General features: G+C 52.4%; 11 protein-coding genes across 11 annotated transcripts; 4 read left to right on the forward strand and 7 right to left on the reverse strand.

The window, feature by feature from the left end:
* Nucleotides 1-224: 224 nt before the first annotated feature.
* Nucleotides 225-1585, reverse strand: HMPREF1120_02665 (uncharacterized protein). The gene is made up of 5 exons (XM_009156710.1): nt 1371-1585; nt 1311-1319; nt 1045-1264; nt 800-991; nt 225-744 (listed from the first exon to the last, which is right to left on the reverse strand). The coding sequence occupies exons 1-5, from the start codon at nt 1406-1408 to the stop codon at nt 625-627; spliced, it is 579 nt and encodes a 192-aa protein (XP_009154958.1). The 5' UTR covers nt 1409-1585; the 3' UTR covers nt 225-624.
* Nucleotides 1586-1820: 235 nt separating this feature from the next.
* HMPREF1120_02666 (Ca2+/calmodulin-dependent protein kinase) lies at nt 1821-3099 on the forward strand (the record flags this gene model as incomplete). Its single annotated transcript, XM_009156711.1, has 5 exons — nt 1821-1964; nt 2017-2062; nt 2112-2192; nt 2243-2998; nt 3047-3099. 5 exons carry the CDS (start codon nt 1821-1823, stop codon nt 3097-3099), a joined length of 1080 nt encoding a protein of 359 aa, XP_009154959.1.
* A 195-nt stretch (nt 3100-3294) lies between these two features.
* Nucleotides 3295-5669, reverse strand: HMPREF1120_02667 (uncharacterized protein). Its single transcript, XM_009156712.1, has one exon. The coding sequence runs from the start codon at nt 5074-5076 to the stop codon at nt 4774-4776; it is 303 nt and encodes a 100-aa protein (XP_009154960.1). The 5' UTR covers nt 5077-5669; the 3' UTR covers nt 3295-4773.
* HMPREF1120_02668 (uncharacterized protein) lies at nt 5514-5711 on the forward strand (the record flags this gene model as incomplete). The annotated part of the gene is made up of 1 exon (XM_009156713.1): nt 5514-5711. One exon carries the CDS (start codon nt 5514-5516, stop codon nt 5709-5711), a length of 198 nt encoding a protein of 65 aa, XP_009154961.1.
* A 45-nt stretch (nt 5712-5756) lies between these two features.
* On the reverse strand, nt 5757-6476 carry HMPREF1120_02669 (glucose-repressible protein). Its single transcript, XM_009156714.1, has 2 exons — nt 6220-6476; nt 5757-6153 (listed from the first exon to the last, which is right to left on the reverse strand). Exons 1-2 carry the CDS (start codon nt 6231-6233, stop codon nt 5952-5954), a joined length of 216 nt encoding a protein of 71 aa, XP_009154962.1. The 5' UTR covers nt 6234-6476; the 3' UTR covers nt 5757-5951.
* Nucleotides 6477-7659: 1183 nt separating this feature from the next.
* HMPREF1120_02670 (3-phytase) lies at nt 7660-9207 on the forward strand (the record flags this gene model as incomplete). Its single annotated transcript, XM_009156715.1, has 1 exon — nt 7660-9207. The coding sequence occupies one exon, from the start codon at nt 7660-7662 to the stop codon at nt 9205-9207; it is 1548 nt and encodes a 515-aa protein (XP_009154963.1).
* A 349-nt stretch (nt 9208-9556) lies between these two features.
* Nucleotides 9557-11428, reverse strand: HMPREF1120_02671 (uncharacterized protein; the record flags this gene model as incomplete). Its single annotated transcript, XM_009156716.1, has 1 exon — nt 9557-11428. One exon carries the CDS (start codon nt 11426-11428, stop codon nt 9557-9559), a length of 1872 nt encoding a protein of 623 aa, XP_009154964.1.
* A 1396-nt stretch (nt 11429-12824) lies between these two features.
* Nucleotides 12825-13694, reverse strand: HMPREF1120_02672 (uncharacterized protein; the record flags this gene model as incomplete). The annotated part of the gene is made up of 1 exon (XM_009156717.1): nt 12825-13694. The coding sequence occupies one exon, from the start codon at nt 13692-13694 to the stop codon at nt 12825-12827; it is 870 nt and encodes a 289-aa protein (XP_009154965.1).
* A 201-nt stretch (nt 13695-13895) lies between these two features.
* On the reverse strand, nt 13896-19323 carry HMPREF1120_02673 (uncharacterized protein). The gene has a single exon (XM_009156718.1). The coding sequence runs from the start codon at nt 17048-17050 to the stop codon at nt 14108-14110; it is 2943 nt and encodes a 980-aa protein (XP_009154966.1). The 5' UTR covers nt 17051-19323; the 3' UTR covers nt 13896-14107.
* On the forward strand, nt 18119-19246 carry HMPREF1120_02674 (alpha-ketoglutarate-dependent 2,4-dichlorophenoxyacetate dioxygenase; the record flags this gene model as incomplete). The annotated part of the gene is made up of 3 exons (XM_009156719.1): nt 18119-18271; nt 18359-19038; nt 19096-19246. The coding sequence occupies 3 exons, from the start codon at nt 18119-18121 to the stop codon at nt 19244-19246; spliced, it is 984 nt and encodes a 327-aa protein (XP_009154967.1).
* A 794-nt stretch (nt 19324-20117) lies between the features above and the next one.
* HMPREF1120_02675 (uncharacterized protein) lies at nt 20118-21362 on the reverse strand. The gene has a single exon (XM_009156720.1). It carries the CDS (start codon nt 20773-20775, stop codon nt 20464-20466), a length of 312 nt encoding a protein of 103 aa, XP_009154968.1. The 5' UTR covers nt 20776-21362; the 3' UTR covers nt 20118-20463.
* Nucleotides 21363-21427: the final 65 nt, after the last annotated feature.

Raw genomic sequence — 21427 nt, forward strand, 5'->3', positions numbered from 1 at the left:
TGCTCGGGAGGCAGTCTGACAGAGAAACCCCCAGCTCGGCCACTCAAAGGCTGCTCTCCCAGCCCTACGGCCAGGGCCCTGCGTATCCTGCAGCACGCCTTGCTTGAAGGGGACTGCCGCTGGTGGGGTGCTTGGCACTGGCACGACAACCTCACCTCCAGACTTCAAGTCGAGGGTTGAATAAACACCTCAGACAGTTGTCTACGACCTATCATTAATCACGACGATGGCTGATGAGTTGCACTGTAGTACCTGCCTGTACCTAACCACATATTACGGTAGTGTCAGATAAGGCAAAGTCTACTAATATGTACATGTCCACGTGAAGAAGTAGATATTGTCAGCATAAAACGAATGCTTATCCAGGCTCTACCGGATGAGTACAATAGTATTCTATCACTTGTGTTTTGATGGCAGCCAAACTGCGACGATGGTCTGCTGAAGATAGTTGCCCATGCCCCTTGACCCCTGGCTGAAACTGTTCCAGGGGTCTATCAGATCCTGCGACAGATCCGTGTCGCGCAAAAGGGGTCACATCACGTGACTCGGATAACCACAGACAGCAGACTGTTCGGATGAGATCCCTTGTCCCGAACCATTTGCATTTGGTGCTGCTCGTCACATTTATTCGTCGTCAGGAGGCATTTCGTCCTCAATGTATCGGAGCAGAGTGACTCGCATTTCTGTAACATCGTTGCCTCGAAGTACATCCGTAACAAAGCGGGCTTCGATGGACATTTGCACCTGCAGCAATGAGCCGTTAGCCTTAGGTTCGGACACATCAAAGCGACATCCATACCATCTCCAATGCTCCCCGTAGGATTCCGCAAAGGATATTCGAGAACCACAACTCGTCTTGGGCTCTTCCGTCGTCGGGTAGTTCGACAAAGTCTGCCAAAGGGTTCTCGTCAAACAACAAGGAGAACTGCTTGTTGTCGGCCGTCCAATTCGTGACAGTAGGCGTGATGTTGAGGAACATCTTGAAGCCGACCTTGGTCACTCAGTCAAGGTGCAATGAGAGTGGACTAGAAGGAGCCGACATACCTTGGAAATCATTTCTGCGGTATCTCTAAAGTTTCCGCAGCGACCGATGTTAGACTTTGCTAGAAAGTCTTCAATCAGACGCATGCCGATATTGTATCCCATCTTGTCGAGCTGCTGGTTAACCTGGGCGTAGTCGTAGTCGTAATCTGTACAAAGCTGGGCCACGATGGTCCCATAAGTGAGGGTGACCAGCTCTGCATTGACCTTCTCCACTCGTGTTCTAACCTTATGAGTATTCGAACACGAACCAGTGGGACATAACTCACTTCCAGACCCTGTTGTTGCGGTTAGTTTTGGGCTATAGCGACTGTGCAAGGCTGGCTTACTCTTCGCCCACCCGGGCAGCTTTCTGGCTGGAAGCCATGCAGATTGTTGCTGAGATCACCGATGTACTAGCATTTCAACCACACTCAGATCCTGGACTTAGTTAAATCCAGTTTCGCGGCCAACTTTGCATGAGCGAAAGCCATCCCTTCGGAAGCAAGATGGCCGCATTATCCCCAGGCATGAGGCTGTCATGCCCGATCTGTGCCAAGACTAACGGAACCACTTTCACTGCAGTCCGGATAAAGTACACCACAGCGTCACTGCATGCCAGCACTGCAGCGCGGGTGGCCGGACAATAGATTTTCCGACTTTCGTCCAAAAAGTTCAAGATGCCCGCGTTTAGTCAGTAGTATATACCCAGGTAGTACTGTACAGATACAAAAGTACCACTTCCCCCTACTGACAAGGTCTCATGAACCCGGACCATTCCATCTCCCACTCCCGTCAGTATGTCGTCAATCAAGCGACAAGCATCCGACAGTTTTAGCCAGCCGCAGGCGCTGGTGAAGCGACAAAAGTCGAGTTCAGACCTCAATGACAGCAAGGCCCTCACCGTTGGTGCAGGAGATCAGAATGGCGCGCTCGTGGCTTTGGTATGTGGAATTCTTTCACAGTCGATGGGTGGCGCTCACAGTGGTTTACCAGTCTCTTCGCACAAGCTCGCTTCCTGCCCCGATCATGGAACTGACCGGTACGAGCCACATTCCCTACTGAAGAAGTCAGCAGCTAAGACCATACAGGACATTCCGGCGAAGTCTTTGCAGTGCGGTTCGATCCTACCGGTCAACATATTGCTTCTGGGTCTATGGACCGATCGATAAGTATGCGTGCGACCGGAGCTTGAGACTGTATATTCTGACACTGGTTATAGTGTTGTGGAACACGTACGGACAATGTGACAACTATGGGATTTTGACCGGCCACAAAGGTGCTGTGCTGGACTTACAATGGTCTCGCGACTCCAAAATAATATATTCTGCGTCGGCGGATATGACGGTGGCCAGCTGGGACCTAGAAACTGGACTACGGATACGCAAGCATGTGGGCCATGAGGAAGTCATAAATTGCCTGGACCTGAGCAGACGAGGACAAGATCTATTGCTGAGTGGCAGTGATGATGGGTGCATCGGGATATGGGATCCTCGGCAAAAAGCCGCTGTCGACTATATTGAGACCGAATTCCCCATTACAGCGGTTGCCATGGCTGAGCAAGGGCACGAGATCTATTCCGGAGGGATCGACAACGACATTAAGGTGTGGGATGCTCGCAAGATGGAGGTCATATACACTCTGAGTGGCCACGGAGACACGGTCACCTCCCTGGAAGTCTCTCCAGATTCGCAAACATTGTTATCAAACTCTCACGACTCGACGGTGCGAACGTGGGACGTCAGACCGTTTGCACCAGTCAATCGCGCTGTGCGTGTCTACGACGGCGCCCCTGCAGGTTTCGAAAAGAATCTGATTCGCGCAAGCTGGAGTCCTAAGGGAGACAAAATCTGCGCAGGTTCTGGCGACCGGACGGTAGTGGTTTGGGACACTCGATCCGCCAAATTACTGTATAAACTGCCAGGCCATAAAGGGACAGTGAATGACGTACGGTTCTCGCCAACCGAGGAGCCCATCAGTGAGTATAGCATCCTATACAAGCGCAACGTGTGGCTAACGGATACAGTTGTCTCCGCATCGACGGACCGCAATCTGATGTTGGGCGAGCTTGGAAGGTGATGAGAGGCTAGGTTCGGGGCCTTGCGACCTCGAATCTAACCATGATATGCAGAAGCACGGCGATCAGGCTAGTATCGGCATGAGCTGGCTCTCACAAGAGAGTCATGCACTCGAGTCTACCGCACTAGTTCAACAAGGCACGATTTCCGTTAAGGACTCGCTGAAGTCTTCGGGTGGACGAATTATTACAGCAGCTTCAGGATCGAGAAGTTATTATTACGGCCGGCTGCCGCTTGTTCAGAGATACCACGTCGCAGATGCATAACATTTAGGAGGCTTGACAGAGGACGTTGTGGTGTCCTCTTTCACCGCAACTCGAGGCATCTCGCAACAAAACTGACACTCAAATGGTCCGGTGTCTTGTGCGAGAGGCGGCCGCCAAAGCCGCGTTTGTTGGGCACCAACAGCATGATTGCAGTTTGGAAGGGCTGTCTGTAACCATAATAGACATGGATGCAGGATACATTTACTGCACCTTGCCATCCCATCAACGGTTGTCTGCAAAATGGCGAAAAGTCAGGGACTGGTTGGAGATGGAGAGCGCGCCAAGTGTCGGGAAAAAAAGTGGGAGAGACGCGAACTTCCAGGGTCGTGTTTCAGGTCGCGTCCCCGTTTTGACGAGCCTCAACTTGAACTCAGCTACCTACCATGGACGTGTCTGTTCTTCTGCCCAGACAACGTCTGCAGTGGCAGTCGACGCACTGAACGGACCATTGAAGTCTCGTTCTACCATGAAGGCGATTCCGATGACCTGTCGAATGTGGCATGACGGTGGTGAAGGGTTAGGAATTGTTTCACCCATTGGCCCTCAGTCCATTCCATGTCTATCTGGACCATATCGACGGGACTCGTTGTCGCAAAGAAACAAGATGTATCTTCATCCATAACGGCCGCTGGTAGGAAAATGGTCAAGTCTTAAACACCCCCATACTGGCGCGGCCCGTACGTGTTCGCGATTCCCTGTTGTTGTGCTTTGCTTGTTGTGCTTTGCTTGTTGTGCACTTCTTGAGCCCAAGTTTATGAACCCCTCGCATTCACCCGAGTCTTCACCATCTCACGCGTCCCTTTTATTGCAACGTGCCCTCCACAATTCTTCTTCCTCCTTGAAGTTGAAGCCGTGTGAGCAGTGCTCAGCACGATTCAAGAAATCCATCTTGAAGCACCCAACATTTTTTTCATGGCTATGGGGAGAGCGTCTTCGCGCGGCTACTACTCCTCGCGCGATATACGGCAGACTGCCATCAGCGGAATATCGCGTCTATGGCGGGGAGACCATGGGCCGATCGAGTCCTCAGCCCCTTCAATTGCCCCAGGAAAGACGTTTGTGGTTCCGCTCTTTTTGTCGACGTCTAGGTCATCCGCCCGCAACAACCTATTCGTTCGAGATGCCGGCACCAGATCCCGCAGCTCAACACGCTCTATGATCGAATCTGCCCCTTCAACTCCTGCTGGAGTTCGACCCTTGTCGGTGCCGGTGGACTCTCGGAGTGAAACCTCAGATATGTATGGGGGCAGTTTGCGCGAGGGCAGCCAGACCGATTCCCATGCAGAATCCGTTGAAACGTCAACATCACGGAACACGGAGCGCCGAACAGGGCATTCGCAGCGCTCGGTTTCTTCGCGATCAGCTCGCAGCGGCAACGGCAGTAGCCGAAGCACGCGGTCCTCCAGACATCATCCTGAGACCCAACTTGCCGGTCTGTCGAGGAGAAGATCATTCGGCGATCCTCGAGTGAATGCAAAAGCCAGGATAAGCTTTGCCTTCGGCATTACCCTTATCATTGCTGTGGTGATCTGTAAGTTCCACCGATCGATAGTCCCAACGACAAAAGACGGCCGGCTAACACAATATTGCATGGCAGACCTGGTGCTTTCCATTACCGGCATCGCACGAAACACCATGTTCCATGTCCTCTCGATTCTGCTGATCTTGGCATTATCCGGGGTTTTCTGCCACCAGCTCATCCGCATGTTCATGCTGATGCGACGGCCGCGGGGGTCACGATACAAACATAGACACAGACCCAGCGGGCGTCACCATGCAAGACAACCCAGAGGTCTGCGAAACGCACCGCATGAGCATTGCGAATGGACGAGCGGTGTACATGGTGGGATGGCTGGAGAGGTGCCTCCTCCTGAAAAGCCGATCCAAATATTCATGGCCTCCGATGACGAGCCTGGTGGCGGTGACATCGAGGCAATGGCACTGGCTCCTGAGCACACCGTATCGATACCTCCACCACCACCTGTCTATGGCAACTTCCGCACAAGCAGGGCATGTCTATCCCATCCGTACTCGTGAAATATATCGATCTACCTGTGACTAACCTTGTTGCTCCCAGCGTATGAATCCGGATTTCGTCCATGTGAAACACATTCCTCTTTCGCCATTGACTCCGACATACGACCAAGCCATGGAACAAATTCAGCGCAATCTCGGATACCGACCACCGAGCTATGACTCTGAAAACGGAATGACGGAAGTCATCGAAGCGCAAACCAGAGATGTTGATGCTGCATTAGAGGGTATTCATCCCCTGGAACGGGAGCGGATGCGCACTTTGGCGGCCGAGGCACTCGAAGGACGTGGTGAACATCATTCTCAGAACTGATGTTTATATCTTAACACTTTCTACATTGTTTCGAATCGCAGAAGACTGATTTGTCAGATTATTCCATTCACGACTATCGAACTACTGGCAGACTCCATTCCTCGAAGCCATGACTTTCCAGCTTCAACATCGTACAGATCATGCAAGGGGTATCATATGCAGTTGTTTCTCCATCTGTCTCCAACCTCCACTATTTAACGCGTGTTGTTGAGATGATGTAGTCGATGCATGTTCCAACGTCTAGTGTTTGGCAGCCTCCTTGTGGACATCGGCCTTGCGGTCGTGAGCCTGCTCGTCGAACTTGTCGGAGATGGCATCACCAGCGGCCTGGGCGCGAGTAGAAAGGTTCGCGTCGCTGTCCTTGGCCACGTTCTTGTTGGCTTCCTTCGAGGCCGTCGCGGAGGCGCCCTGGATCGTCTCGCTGACGTAGTTGGCGGCGTTCCTGATATGCTATGTTAGTACAAGAGTCTACAACAAAAGACCCAGGGGAGTGTTTTGGTAGGCATACTTGATGGTATCCATTTTGATAAAAGATGTGTGATGTCTTGCGACTTGAAAGTTGTTTTGATGGTAGAGTCTTGTGAGTGTTGTTTTTTTGATTTGAGTCTTTCTGATGATGGATGATAGAATTGTCCTTTGAAACTCACCGATCCGACTGTTTATATACACGATTCCCCTGCCCCTCGAACGCAGTCAATGCGTAGGTCACCTGCATCATTCTTGGGACGGACGGCCGGACAAACAGCGTCGACGTCATACCCGGAGTAGCATTACGTCAAACGTGACCAATGGGACGATCGGACAAAGAGGAATCTCCCTCCACGTGACTGGGTGACGGTGGCTTGGCAGATCGGTGCCTGCAGTGGCGGCCGCCGATTGACGTAAATTCGGTTTTCCGATCTTTCCATTCAAGTTGCTTTCAGTTCTTTTCACCTCCGCAGATGCACCCTGGATGATGATGCCAGGGACGAGAGGATACACGTAAAGGTACACTGCACGAAAGGGTGTTCCTGGTCCCTCAGCCATCTTCCATCATTGTCGCTTCCAGCCACTGTGGCTCTGATCTTGATGCTTATTTGTGGAAGCAACAATTTTCCGCACAGCTTCGTTGATCCACAGCTCTTAGTTTCTCCGTCTTACCATTTTAGGCGGCCTTCTGAAGATGGGATACAAAAGTAAGACCATCCACATCGCGGGGCCAAACGCAAGCCACAGATGCCACGGCGTCCCTGCGACGGTGCTCTTTCGTCGATTGTTGCTGTCCTGGCCAAGCAAAAAGAGCAGACCTTGTGAATTCTAGAACAAACCTACATTCTTATGTATAGCCTGCCAGCTCTACCACTCTCTGCATACACCGTTGTATATTGAAGAGCCAAGCAGCTAATAGATACAAGTGCTACTGCTAATGTCCGAGTCATCCGAGTTGTCACTGCAGAAGAAAGTTTGAAGTAACAATCCCATCACGAAGTGCCAGGGATCGTGAGAACTCTGCTTTCCGGAAGCTCGCGAGGCCGGCCAACTCCCGCAAAGTCATGACAGAAAAAGTGCGAAACGAACCTGAGCAGAATACCCGTGTCTACGAGCCTTTGAAGGTCCGCTTGCAAGGTGAGTTGGATCGTACAGCATCTAATTTTCCAGCGTCGTTGGCAATCGCTAGCAACCCCACTTGATAACGCCAACAGTGCCTTGTCTGCGCGAATCATACACCATACGCAGTACACGTGTTTATACCAATATACTGTGCAGTTCAGCTACAAACAAGTCACATTCCTATTAAAGCCGGCTGAAGATGCTGTGCAACGACACCTTTTCCGCCCTTATCAGATCTCCTCTGTCATTCGTTTTTGACCCTGAACTGCCAGTCATTACCGTGCGACGTGCAAGGCTGGCCAATAATCTTGCAGCGTGTTGTATACAGTTCTGAGTCCAGTCAGAGACAACAGCCGTCATGAAACACATTCTACTCTCTACACTCTTCGCAAGTCTTGCGTGGGCATGGCCACGACAGCCGGATACTAGTACTGCTGTCAATACCACAACATGCAATGGGCAAACTTACGTTTACGAGACCCTTGCAGGGTACGGCTTCACACCTTCTAATTCCCGTGACAAGTTCGGCGACACCGCCGGCGGCATTGGCAGCAGCGCGGCATTGGACACGAAGTCGTGGCAAAAGGACAAGTCCGGTGTCTACACCGGTATCTTGTGGGCTCTTCCCGATCGCGGTTGGAACACTGAAGGCACCTTGAACTTCCAACCCAGGGTGCACAAGTTCCAGATCACATTCAAACCAGACTACACCTCAACTGCAAAGAATCCCAGCTCGCCAAACCTCCAACTGCAACTGCTCGACACAATCCGCTTTACAGACCCGTCCGGTGAGCCTTTGACTGGCCTGGATCCAGACGGTCATGGTCCCTACATCACGTTTCCCGGATTCCCAGACCTTCCCTCGGCCACCTACAAAGGAGATGGCTTCGGAGGTAATGGCAACGGAGGAAGACGAGTATCTTTGGATGCCGAAGGACTTGTCCTCAACGCTGATGGATCATTCTGGATCTCCGACGAATATGGGCCATACATTTACCATTTCTCCCCCGAGGGCCGTATGCTCTCTGCGATCCAACCACCGGCAGCCATTGTGCCGAGACGTAACGGCACCGAGTCGTTCTCGGCGGCCAGTGCTCCCAGATACGACCCAGACCTGGAAGTGCTGCCCGAGGACAACCCGACTGGCCGGGCCAACAACCAAGGGTTTGAAGGGCTGACCGCGTCGCCGGACGGCAAAACTCTGTACGCACTGATGCAATCGGCTCTGGACCAAGAAGGCGGCAAAAACTCGAGCACGCGCGTCTACACTCGACTTTTGGAGTATGACGTGTCAGACCCGTGGAAGCCCGTGTACAAGGCCGAGTATGTCCTTGCACTGCCCAAAGATCCCGCCGGTCGAGTCGCAGCTCAATCCGAGATTCACTACATCAGCCCGACTCAGTTCCTCGTCCTTGCCCGGGACTCAAACCGCGGACATGGTCAGGACAAGAGTGATTCACGGTACCGGCACATTGATGTGTACGACGTCTCCAAGGCCACTGACATCCACGGCCCGACCTACGACTGCGCCGACTGTGCCGTGGCCACCGTCAAGGGCGTTTTGAACCCGGCCGTCACCACGGCCACCTACTGCTCCTGGCTAGACTTTAACGTCAACTCCCAGCTCAACCGGTTCGGCCTACACAATGGCGGAGCCCAGGATGCGGGACTGTTGAACGAGAAGTGGGAAAGTATTGCTCTGGTCCCCGTCAACCCGGATGCTCTGGAATGCAAGAGCGGCTTCTTCAAGGCCGACGGCGAGTATTTCCTGTTTAGTCTCAGTGACAACGACTTCATCACTCAGAACGGCTTCATGAATGGTGGTCTGCTTCCTTATGCTGACGAGAGTGGCTATAGCTTGGACAACCAGGTCTTGGTGTTTAAGGTCAAGCTGCCTGTTTCTTGATGTGAGGTCAAACTTGGTCAATGATACATTTCAATAATAAAATGAAGCTCTCCATTTTGTTCGGTTCTTGGCACACACAGTGTGATCGAGTTGCTTCCAACAGGCCATACCATAATATATATTCTATAATCTCTCAAAAGTGCCGTGAGCGAATTGATTGATGGAGGTTTCAATCAGCGATCAGGACCTAAATAATGGCGTGTCCCCCCCACACTGCACTTGAAGATTGCCCAAGTACCATACATCAATGGTATATCGACCACCTATCCGTTTATTTGTTCATTCAATTATATACAAATGTATATATTTATTGTTTATTGTTTGTTGTTTATTGTTTTATCTGCCTGCCTTAACGGGTCATCACATCCCGTCCCACACGTTCCAAAAACAGCCAACTCGCCCTATCGTGCTGAAAGGGCAACGGCAAAAATCCATCGAACTTTCTGACCTTTGTGTAGCGGAGGATTTTGCGTACGACTTCATTGACGGCTTGATCTTCTGTTTCTTCTGGTGTTGACGTTGCCGGTGATAGCTCTGATTCTGGCTCTGATGCAGTGGCAGCTTCTGATGGTCTTGGTCTTGGTATTGGTGGCTCTTGTACCGTCACTGTTTTGTTAACAGTAGGGCCGGCAGCCTCGATCTCGGATTCGCTTTCAACCGCACACGAGTCACAGTAGAGTTCGGCCTGTGCTTGTGCTTGTGCTTGTGCCTGTGCCTTTTTCAACTCGAGACGACATGCCAGGAACCGAGAGTAAGCCGTGGTTGTTGATTTTGTCGTAGTTTGATTTGTCTGATGATGATTTTCGGCCGGTGGACTACTTGTCCTCCTTGGCTCAGCGGATGCACCCTGAGTAGTAGGACTGCCGGTGAAGGCTGTCTTGATCGCTGTCGGTTCTGTTTCTCTTTCAGTCCGCTCGGATTCGGCCTTGTCATCATCATCATCATCGTCTTCTTCGTCGTTGCCCCGGTTGTTTCCCGAACCTATCTGGTCCCGCGGATGGCGGAGGTATGGTGATCTGCAACTACAAGTCGACTCTGAGGGTTGTCGCTTTCCGCCGTCCGAATTCAACATCCTGGGTCCGGTTCTGACACCGCGAGGAGCAGCAGCAGCAGCGGCGGCGGCGGCGGCGGCGGAAGCGGCATGAGGAGTAGTACCTGGAGGAAGGATGTTTCTGAAGTTGGTGTTTCTTGCCGCCTCTGGCTCCGGAGCAGTAGCGAAACCAATAGGCGTCGTCTTCGCCTTCTTCGCCTTCGTTGCTTTCATTTCGAACTTCTCCGGAACAGGCAAGACTTGGATATCACTTCCCTCGGCCCGGGGGAGGCGGGAAATTTCACAGATACCATGGCTCATGACGTGGGTCTGGGGGACGAGATAGATGAGCTGGGTGTTGGGGGTTAGAAGAAGACTCGAGATGGTAACGTGCGTTTGAGGATGGAGAATCGTCGACACCGTAGGAGATGAGAGGAGGTAGGTTTTGCTCTCGGAGGATGAAGGTGAGGATAGGGTCGATGGTGAGGACGAAGCGGCGCTGTCGCGGCGCTGCTCCTGATGTCTGCGTTGATGTTGGTCTTGACCACCCTGATGTCGCTCGAAGCTCGGATTGTAATGATAATGACGGTGGTGGTGGTGATGGTGATGATGGTGACTACCTTGACTTCTTGGTGGTAGCAGCCCCTGACGGACATGGGAGTCCGGCCGGGAGTCCGGCGATGAGGATGCTGATGCTGATGCTGATGCTGATGCTGATATTTGATCCTGATCCCTTTGGTCGCCGCCCTGGGTTCTGTCTTGGACTGTGCCGCAGTGAGGAGATCGCAATCGAGCTTGATCTATTCCTGTGGATGGGGACGGTATATTCGTGTTCCTCTGGTCAGAGCTGCCGTCATTGCTGTCGTCGATCTCGGACCGGTGTCGGTGCGCAGGTCTGGTTTCCGTCTTGTCGGCGATATCTCCAACACCATCACCCTTCTCTACGACCACTTGGTTTCGTGACGGTGTCCGTGACATGTGCCGCTGCTGCTGCGTCTGCGGCCGCCGAGAAACCGAACCACGAACCAACCCTTGCCTGCCTGCCAGAGACCGTTGTTGTTGCACCGACGACGGAGCCACGATGCAGTTCCACCTCCTGTTACCGTTGCTGCCATTTGACCTGGACGCCGTCCCTGCGCATCTTCCGCCAGGGTATGCAAAGTCCCAACATGCTATACCCAAAGTCTCCATCGGTCGTGACAGTCAAGAACGACCCAAGCCTTGGCTGTGTTGGATAGGGGGAGTGATAGAAGAGGCGGTCCTCTTCACCCGTGAGAGTAGAAACCAGAGCGGTCCTTCTCCGCAGAGGATAGCCGTAGATGTGGGTGTGGATGTGGGAGTGGGAGTGGATTTAGGCGTTAGCGGGGTTGTACAATGTTGTACAGTATATCAATAGCCCGCCGATAGAGACTTCGGACTTGTCCTGCCATAGACAAATCACTTTTGTGCAGAAAGAAAAGGAACGTTCAGTGTGCTCACGGTTCAAGGTAGGGTATTCCAATTACCCCAGCCTCAGTTCTGACCTTGTGTCGGTAGCTTCCGTCACGGTCCGCGGAGTATGGTACCTAGGTACTGTGGACTACTGTCCAGGTAGTAGTAACATTGTAGTACTGCCCTCAGCCGTTGATGATCGCTCGTGAAAGATGGGGCAAGCAAGACATCTCTTGCTTGCATGAGATACTAGTACTAGTACCTACTTTACGCACCTCAGGCTACCGAGGCATGTGCGCAAGGCTGCGAGGGGTCTAGATGGTTGCAGGGGGTAAGAACGGGAGCCATCCTGGTGGTCTGGCCTGACCGGTGTTACCTTAGCTTACCATACCGGCGATCAAATGGGCCAGACGGCAATTGCACTTACTGACTTGGGCAGGTGTAAAATTTTGCAAGTTGAGCAAATAATCTGAGCCGACCAGACTTTTGTCAAAGTAGCATGATCCTGTCTGTTGTCTGTGGAGAGAATAAATATGAAGGCGGCGTATATGTATTTTTGCCGTGGCGTGAATGGTCATGTTATCCAAGTGGCGGTGGTGAGAGCGCGGTCCCGTGGATGCTGGTGGCCATGTGAAATACAATACCTCGTACAGTACATTACAGTACAATAATACCGAGTGATATCCTCCCGTCCGCGGAACTGGATGATGTTCTATAGGAATCGTACATTCATGCGCGTCGAATGATGAGAGATTCTCTGGACTTCATCAACAAACGGTACTACTGTTGACTATGCCTGTTGGCTCCTGGCAGCATGTAATGGTCCATGAGATTGTGTGCTTGCTTTGCTGTCGCTAATCAGAGTTTGGCTTTTGGCCGTTGGTGGTAGTTCGACGCTGTTGTGGGTACTGGTACTGGCGCTGGTGTGTAAGAGTTGTAGAGTTGCGAAGAGGGTGCAATGTCGCAGGAAGATTAGGTCCACAGGTGTACAGGCGCAGATGCCAACAATGCTGCATCTCAAAGGATGATGCCGTCTGCACCTTGTTGCAAGTATGGCCTTTCTCGTCGCCTATCCCCAGAGGACATATCTGCCTTTGATCTCCCGTTTGAACCAGGTCATCAGACCATTACTCAAGGTAGCCAGCCATCACCAACATCAATCACCCGCTCGCGAATCTGCAGCTTTCCCAACCAGCTCAGCAAACTCTGCTAAATCCCAATATCGCCAGGCATACCCGACCAACCCCTTCTCCAGAGCCATCTTACTTTCCGCCTCTTTGCCCCATCGCGGCCCATCCCCAATCAACCAAACACTGCTCAAGCCCAACCTTTTGGCCGGAACCTGATCATGACCCAGACTCTGCGCGACATGCAGAATCTCATGCTTTCTGACGCCATGTTGACCACAATACTCGATCAAAGTCTCCAATTTGGCCTCGTCTGCGCGCGTAGCATCATCATCTCCGTAATCCTCTGCCGTAAAGACTTTCCACCAGTCGACTTGGCCCAAGCCGCTCGAGGAGTTAGACGTCGTAATAGCCCAAGGAAACTTGTCGATATTCGACAGCGCCACGAGCTTATAGTGCTCGCTCAATCGCTGTAGTGCGTCCACGGTGCCTTGAAATGCAGGCCAGCTTGCAATGACTTCCTCGCTGCCGAAGCGTTGGATTTCTGCTTCACTGGTCTCGACATTAAGCTCCGTCGCGATCCGGCGCCATATCTCGTGTAGAAGCTCGTCGAAGCGTTTTGCGGGTTTTTCGAGTTTGATGGCGTCTTCGTGTCGTTGAAAGAGCTTGAGAAACTCGATGGACCCCACGCTGGCGGAATCGGGTATTGCGGTTGATAAGGGTGTCGAGTTGAGATAGGGTGATGAAGAAGGTAGGCGGGAGAGAAGTGGTTGGAATGCGTTTAGGATGTGGGCTTTGTATTCGATTAGGGTGCCGTAGACGTCGAATGATAGGACTTTGTATTGAAGAAGGGGTAGGGGAGGGGTCGTTGGTTCAGGCATGGGGAGTGTCTCTGCCATTGTGGACACTACTAGTATTGACGAGACGGGATTGGCTTGTAGCTCTATTTCGATACCTTTATGGGATCGTGAACGTCCAGGATGGACGTGCCACAACGTTCAATGGTTATAATGGTAATGGGGCTGATTGACAGTAACATAAGCAAGAGGGCGTGTGTATGCTCATGTTGCGGGGAGTCTGGGGAAGAAGAATGGAGATGATGGGGGTCGATTGACAAGGCTGAATTAGGTAAGCAGCCAGCCTTGCGATTTCTACTACTGCCATACAGACTGACTGCCACCCACACGACGTGAACATTTTGCCTACTCTATCTATCTATGGAAGGGTAAACCTTGTCACAGACGCGGCATCTGCGCGTCAATATTACACCTACAAGTACTCGTACAAACGCAATGCCCCTGCCCATGTATGCTCAACCCAGCGAGGTCCTAAGGCCCTTGTTTGCCCGCCGGCTTCGACGAACTGGCGTGCCGTCCTTCTGCACCTTGACAACTTCCTGCTGATTCCTCACCTGCTGCTCAATCTTCTCAATCGCAGCAGTGACCTTGCTCACCCCAGCATCCGCTTTCCCAAGGCCACTATCGCCTGGCTCCTCGTCCCGTACTACCGCAGTAGCTTTGTCCTGTTTCGCCCGGTCCACCAATTTGACCAAAGACGTGGTTGGTTGGCGAGCTGTCGTGACCTTTCTCGTCACATTCCTACTCTTCGGTTTCGAAGGGCTGGCCTTCGCACTAGTTGCTGTTGTCGTGACAGATCGCTTGTTGATTTTGGCACCATGAACGCCAGATTTCCGTCTGTCATCCCGCTTGGGCTGTTTCAGAGGACTACCGCTGCCGCTCGGAATCGGCGGAATGCTCGGCTTTCCCGGTGATTGCGACCGTCTTGACGCTGTATCAGGGGCGTGCTGTAACATTGATGGAGGGAGCGAAACATCTCGCTCTTGTCGAGATTGTACATGCTCGAGGCTGTCTGATACATCCCGCATTTCCAAGTCCAAGCCCAAGCCTTGTCTAGAGAGCATCGACCGTGGCGATGGCGTGTCTGAGCGGTCATCATAGCCAGTCATCGATCTATTCTCCCACGTCGCAGGCAGGCATTCTGGCTCAACACTTTGTCGGACATAATCCTGCACTGATTGGGATGGGTATGGTGTTGATGTGCCTGACTCTGGAGCCGGGCGGGGCGTATCTGATCGAGTAACGAGATTTTGTGACGTCGGGTAAATGGAGATTACTGTTGTCCTAGACCGTGGCTGAACGGCAGAAGAAAGGTCGTTATCAATCTCTCGCCTTCTGAGGTGCAGAGAAAGATTACCCTGGGCCGCGACCGATTCTAGATGGGCATAATAATCACTTGCTTGGTGAAATTGGGTAGGAGGTAACAAGCTCAGACGAGCGGCTGTTGATTGTTCACCGCTGTTGTCGAGCCTTCTGGCATAGGTCGGCAGAGCCTTGGTGGATCCATCAAGTGATGAGGCTCCATCCAGCTTCTCCAGAAGGCGTATCAACTTGTTTTTTGGGGATTCCTCGTAGCCTTTCAGAATCGCCTTCTCCAACAGAGTCGCTCGCTCGAGGTACGCCGCATCAGCGTCCGGAGACCTGGCAGTGGTGTTGGCTCTGTCGCTGGCCGCTGCTGGACCACCAGACACTTCGGTGCCGCGTCCGTAAGAGTCGGGACGGCATGTACAAGGCGCACCGTTCGAGCAAGGGCAGTCTGGAGTAGAGATGTTCCCTTGTCTCAATGCTTCCACACCAGACGGATGGGCTTTAGGGGCCGTCAGCCTTGCCACACTCTCTGTGTTAGAGCGTTCATGCTCTTTCTCTGCTGGTTGAAGCATGTTTGAAGTTTCACATGTCTCTTCCTGAGTCGAAGTATTCCTTTCCGGCATCTCCGCTTCGGACCTCTGAGACCTGTCACCGGTTGTGTGCCAGACATGGGTTTCCTGCACATCAAGCGTCCCATTTTCCACCGACAGCACCTCACTGTCAGAGCCAGGGTCCTTGGAAGCATAGTACTCTCCTGAAAAGTCAAACAACTTCTTTGGATCGGTTCCCTTTGGGCGTTCTTGGCCGGGCTTCTCCGTGTTGTCATGTTCTTCACAACCCGCACAGCTACAAAGACCGGGGAAACAGCAGCACTTCTGGTCACCGCTGCCACATCCGCAAGTGTCCCTCTGATTATTCTCAGAAAGCCTGTTGTGCCAGGCCCGAGCGGCGTGTGCCGGCGGCCCCATGGTGCGGGCGGATCCATCACATTTGCAGTACAACGGGTTACAGAAACAATGTCCTTTGATAAAGCCACAGCCACAGGAACACTTCTGAGAATCCGTTTGTACCTCAGTCGTGGATGAGACAGGCGGATCCGCTGCACTTGACAGTACTCGAACCTTGTCCTGCGCATAGCTGTGCTGCTCCCGGGAAAGCTCCGGTTGAACTTGTCTCAAGGTACTGCGGAAACCGCCATCCCTGAACCAAGACATCTGTGGTTCGGACGGCGAGATACTGTCAAGTCCGCCGTCTTCTGCCTTGTACCCAAGTTCAGTTCCAAACTCCGAGTAGTCAGGGGATTGCTCGACAGTAGTTCGTTGTTGTATCTCTGGAGAAGCTCCAACGTTCGTTCCGCTCGCTAGGGACGACTGTCTAAATAGGCTCTGGAACTGATCGCCAGACTGAGGCCTCTCGTGAGGCAGGTGGGGAGTGACTGGAATGAAAGCGCTCTGAGTATATAGAGATTCTGGCTCTTCCCTTGCTGTGGCCTCTTCTTCAGAGGCTAGACGACCTGGCTCGCCATCTTCGAAGAGATCGTCAACATCACTGTTTCCAATCCGGCAAGTCGCAGATGGAGGGGCCATCGGAGGGGGATCATTCGGTACGTAGTCAGAATGCCGTATCGAGGTTTGACCTGGTGAATTTCGCGCGTGCGTGTAGTTTGTCCCGAAAATCCCAACCGGTCCGGGCTGTCTGTCGAGGTATTGACCTGCTCGCAGATCTTCCTCCCTGTGCCCTAAGACACGTTGTGTGTCTCGGGCCTCGTCCTCTTCAACCTCTTCCTGCTTTATTTGGACACTTGCACGGCGCATATGTCCTGGCGAAATTGGATCATAATCCTCTTCTAACCATGCGGAAGGCATCGTGTGCCAATACGGCTGTTCGGGAATGCTGTGGCGATTGTCTTCGAATCTACCGCTTCCCGAGTAGGCGTCTGCCGGGGGATCTCTTGTCTGAACACTATCTTCGTTGTCCGTATCTGTTTCGTTGGGTGCCTTTGTTGCTGGATCTGAGGAGATAAACATGGTTGAACAGTTTACTGCCCCCGAGTTCCACGACCAAACAAACAGAGACGACGGGTTTCTCATGGTGATAGTTGGTACAATGTCTGTGCGCCGGCAAGGGGTGAGGAATGCGGGCTGAGATTGGCAGCCAGCCTACCAAACAGGAATACCCACAAGAAGTAGGGACTTACATCAGGTGTCTTGCATTCCCTGGTATCTCGGCTGGGGTCAAGCCACAGCAGAGCGTTCAGATCATGGAAGGGCCTCCAGACAGGCAGATGCCCGGGAAGGCTCCAGAAATGATTGTTATTAAGCTTCTGCTCCTACCTTATGCAATATCTTTTCGTCTTCTAACACTGTCTAACCTTTGACGGTATGAAACAGTTGACTGCTGGTACGTTCGAGTAGTGCTTGGGTGGTGAGTAGGTGCCAGGGCTAAATGAGCACAGCCTATTGAATCAACAAGGTCATCCAGTGCATTCTGTCCTTACCTTGAACGTGCCTACTCCAGGTCGAGCCGAATGCTCGTGTAAGACGAACACATGTCGATACTCTGGGAGATCGTTATGTTACGGCCCAGGTGTGTTCAAGCAGTGGTAAGCATTGGCCACTCATGAAACAGCGTAGATGGAAGCTGAAAAGGCCAGACGTCGCCAAGCGGAGTGCGGTGGGAAACATTATTGGAAATTGCCGGATGTAATATGTCGCCTCAAAGGTCTTTTGTCGGGTACTGAAGCGAGTCTGAGTGTTGAGGAACTCCACGACATGCCATACCAGGAAAGGGTTTGTTCGTTTTCAACATCAGGGGGATTTGGTCGGCAATCGGTCAGTGTAGAAAATTGGATCCGGGGCATTCCCCGCACTGCATCTTCTCCAGTCTGTGGGGAAAGGTCAAGGCTGGAGGCCACTTGAGTACTTACTAGCATACAATTGAGAGGGAGACCTCACAAGATGGGGCTTCGGCAGATGTCCTGCTTCTTAGGACGCGGGGAGAACACGCGAATAATATATCCCACCATGAAACTGTCTCACTCAAGACTTCCAGTGTACAAAGCGTGACCATCGCTGCATCATAACGATCGCAAGGACCGTGTAGACTCGCCTCTTCTCAGCGAAAGAACAACAGAGCATTGAAAGTCATACTCAGCAATCATGCCAGGCCTCCTTGTGACTCCAGAGACGGAATTCAAGACCCTCAAGATCAAGAAGCTTCATCCGACTTTTGCTGCAGAGATTGAAGGGGTCGACTTCAGCAGACCAATTCCGGACGACGTGTTCCGAGAGATTCTTGCGGCCTCTGCAAAGGTATTACCGATGCAACCCATAGTTTTCACAATGAGGTTAGCTTCCGTTGTCGTGACGGCCTAGCTGACTGCTTGCACAATATATCAGTATGGAGTGATCGTTTTCCGCAAAACCGGGCTCGACGACACAGGCCACGTCGAATTCTCTCGTCGGTTCGGTGAGCTGGACGATATTAGACCGTATATGACGAATGGCAGAAAGCCTCGGTATGAATATTACGAGCTCTTCGATGCGGGAAATATCGACCCGGAAACCAACTCAGTCTTGAAGCCCGACAGCCCCCGTTCACAGTACAACAAAGGCAACGCCTTGTTTCATGTCGACTCGTCGTTCAACCCGCGCCGGGCATCTTATTCCATCCTGAAAGCCCATGAACTACCGCCCCCGGGGACTGGGGGCAACACGGGTTTTGCCGACACACGCACAGCATTTGAAGAATTAGATCCCGAGCTCAAAGCTGAACTGCTGGAGCACGACTATGTCGGTGCTCATTCGCTGTATTCCTCACGCAAAAAGGCAGCGCCCGAGTACTTCAAAGACGTCGATGTCAACAACTATCCCATGCATAAGCATCGGATTGTGCAGAAACACGAGCCATCAGGTCGAATGAACCTTTACATTGCGGCTCATATGGACCACGTGGAGAATGTGTCTGCGGAAAAATCCAAAGAATTGATGGAGAAGCTCATGGCGCATGCCACGCAGGAAAAGTACACCTTGAGTATTCCTTGGAATGACCCCGGGGATCTGATTATCTGGGACAACACGTAAGTGTCACCCTGGCCTTTGCAAACGGACCGGAATTGACCTCCAAATACGAACAGATGTGTCATGCACCGAGCCGAGGGCGGTTCATTTGCTGGGAAGTATAGGAGGGACTTGAGAAGAACCACTGTGCACGACGCCAGCAGCCAAGCATGGGGCTTGAACAAGCCTGCGGATAAGAGGCCGGGTTTTGAAATTCCGGCACTGTGAAGCTGAGATCCAGCGGTGTGATAAGGAGGTCACGACGACGATCAGGCTGGCAGTTACTTGAAAGAGACTGACAGAAAAGAGAGAGAGAGTTCAAGGGGGAAGTTCGGCCAAATACTGACTATACCATATGTAGTATAGTAGCCATGGGCTAAGCACGTGATGCACCTGCTCGCTCTTGGCATTTCGAGACACGCACGTGACAGCGCCGTGCAGTGCAGCACACCGTGACCTTGTACTTCGAGTCGCAGCGAGGTCGTGCTCTCCATGTAGCAACCTTGCAAGCTGACCACGGCGACCCTCGGAGTCCTCGCGCTGCATACATTATACGTCCTCTGTCACGTCCTCAGCGATCCAGTCCAATATGTTTCGACTGGATGCGTCCCGTGAGCGTGACAGTGGCTTAGTATGGGATGCCTCAGGACGATTCTTGTAAGCGGTTGGGAAGGGTAAGCACAAGGGTCTCATCCTCTCACGTCTCGTCGGCCTCGAGAACCTGTCTTCGTGCTTATTACCCATCATTGGGTGGTGTCCGGCCACGGAGCCCCGGGTGAGTCAACCGTCGACGAGCGCAATCCGCGCTACTGCGACTTACAATTTCTCACCATTGCTGAATGTGCGGGCCTGTACTAGTAGCATTGACATGGTCCGGTGATCGACTCTGGCCATGTCGACCATCATCCACTAGACGTGGAATTCGAAAAAGCAATGCTCAACGATCATGGTGCCTTCGCCCTCAGCCAAGGCTCTGCATGACCACATCTTGCGACCCGAGGTAGGCATGAAGCGCGATTGTTGGTGATTCCAAATTGTGCGGGCACGCCTTATTTGAGGCGCCTAGACCTCTCTGGCAAAGGTTTGAGGGTGGCAGGAACGAAATGGTGTTGGAGACTTACGTTCGAAATTCTACGTTCCATGAGGAGGTTCAAACAAGCGCGATCCCCGGCCACCGCAGACGCGATTCCCAGGAATGTGAGGCCCCTTCTCTCTGACAGCCCCTCCATGGCACAAGATCGGCTCAAATATATATGTTATATCATGGCTTGCTCCAAAGATTGCCTTGACTACTCTGTTGATGTACCAGCGCCGCTCATTACGCCTTCTTTGATGCATACTTTGCACCACACGCTCCTTTATCTGATCCAACTGTCATTATAACATATTGAAGCAACCAGTCCTGGCCGATCTTGCTGCTATCATACCTCTTTCTGTCCACCCTCTCAAATGGCCCCCTTTCGAGTCTTGGGAAGTCTTGCGACCGCGCACTCCTTTGGGATTTCAACTCGAACACTGCAACCTCGCGCTTTCACATCCAAGTCACTCACTACAGCAATAGTTATTCTTGCCATCTTTTCGGCGATCCTCTTCGCGAGCATCCTCTTTGTGCTGGTCAAGTTCTGGAAACAAGTGGCTGCTAAGAGGCTGGCTTCCCGCTCAACTGCTGAGGTATCCAAGGACGTTGGTGCTACCATCCAGCGAAAGCCTAGTGACTGGGCAAGGAAGGACAGCAACATTCTGTGGTCCATGTACATTGAGGAAGACGACCTGAAGTCTCAATTTTCCATGCCTCCCAAATCAAGGCTGTTCTCCATTGGGTCAGTTTCCACCGATCACGGCCGATGTCCCCTGGATCGACGCGACTCCAACGCGGACGCACTGAGCAAGAACAGAGATGCGATGGCCGACGAAGCGGAAGCGGAGAAGGAAGGTGAGAAGCCAGTCAACAGTGATACGCTGCGCAGCCGCGCTGTATACGAGCAAGAGACGACGCCAACCAAGACCGTTCCCCGAACGCGGTCTCGATCACAGCCATTTCACCACAGACAGAGCGACAGCCTTGAACACATTGCCAAGCGCAAGCAGAGCGTGCCGGAACAGTATGCTATGCAAGAAGGCCAGTGCTAGGACACGGGAGGGTCAAGTTTTGGCAACGGGAGGGCTTCAGGGGGAATTTCGTGTCGCATACCAACAATACAGGTATCTTGTTGTGATGGGCAATTGAATACTGGAGCGGGTCTCCTCCACACGACGCTCTATACTTTCCACAGAAGCAGATAGCTGCTATTCGAACACACGTTATGAGTACCATAAGCCGTCATTATTAAAGCACATGTCCAGAACGTACAATGGTACAATGCCGTTGTAGATGATGTGACCCATCTGCGGACGATTAAAGCCGCACAC

This window comes from Exophiala dermatitidis, assembly GCF_000230625.1.
Source record: "Exophiala dermatitidis NIH/UT8656 unplaced genomic scaffold supercont1.2, whole genome shotgun sequence".
NCBI lineage: Eukaryota > Fungi > Ascomycota > Eurotiomycetes > Chaetothyriales > Herpotrichiellaceae > Exophiala > Exophiala dermatitidis.

Coding starts and splice junctions, on each gene's coding strand:
- HMPREF1120_02665 (XM_009156710.1), bottom strand. CDS start 1,408: ATGGCTTCCAGCCAGAAAGCTGCCCGGGTGGGCGAAGA. Junction 992..1,044: donor CCGCAGAAATGATTTCCAAG/GTATGTCGGCTC, acceptor TGAGTGACCAAG/GTCGGCTTCAAGATGTTCCT. Junction 745..799: donor TACGGGGAGCATTGGAGATG/GTATGGATGTCG, acceptor TCATTGCTGCAG/GTGCAAATGTCCATCGAAGC.
- HMPREF1120_02667 (XM_009156712.1), bottom strand. CDS start 5,076: ATGAACATGCGGATGAGCTGGTGGCAGAAAACCCCGGATAATGCCAAG.
- HMPREF1120_02673 (XM_009156718.1), bottom strand. CDS start 17,050: ATGAGAAACCCGTCGTCTCTGTTTGTTTGGTCGTGGAACTCGGGGGCA.
- HMPREF1120_02675 (XM_009156720.1), bottom strand. CDS start 20,775: ATGTACATGGACCACAGAATGTTGCTGTCCTTCCTTGCCCAGTCACTA.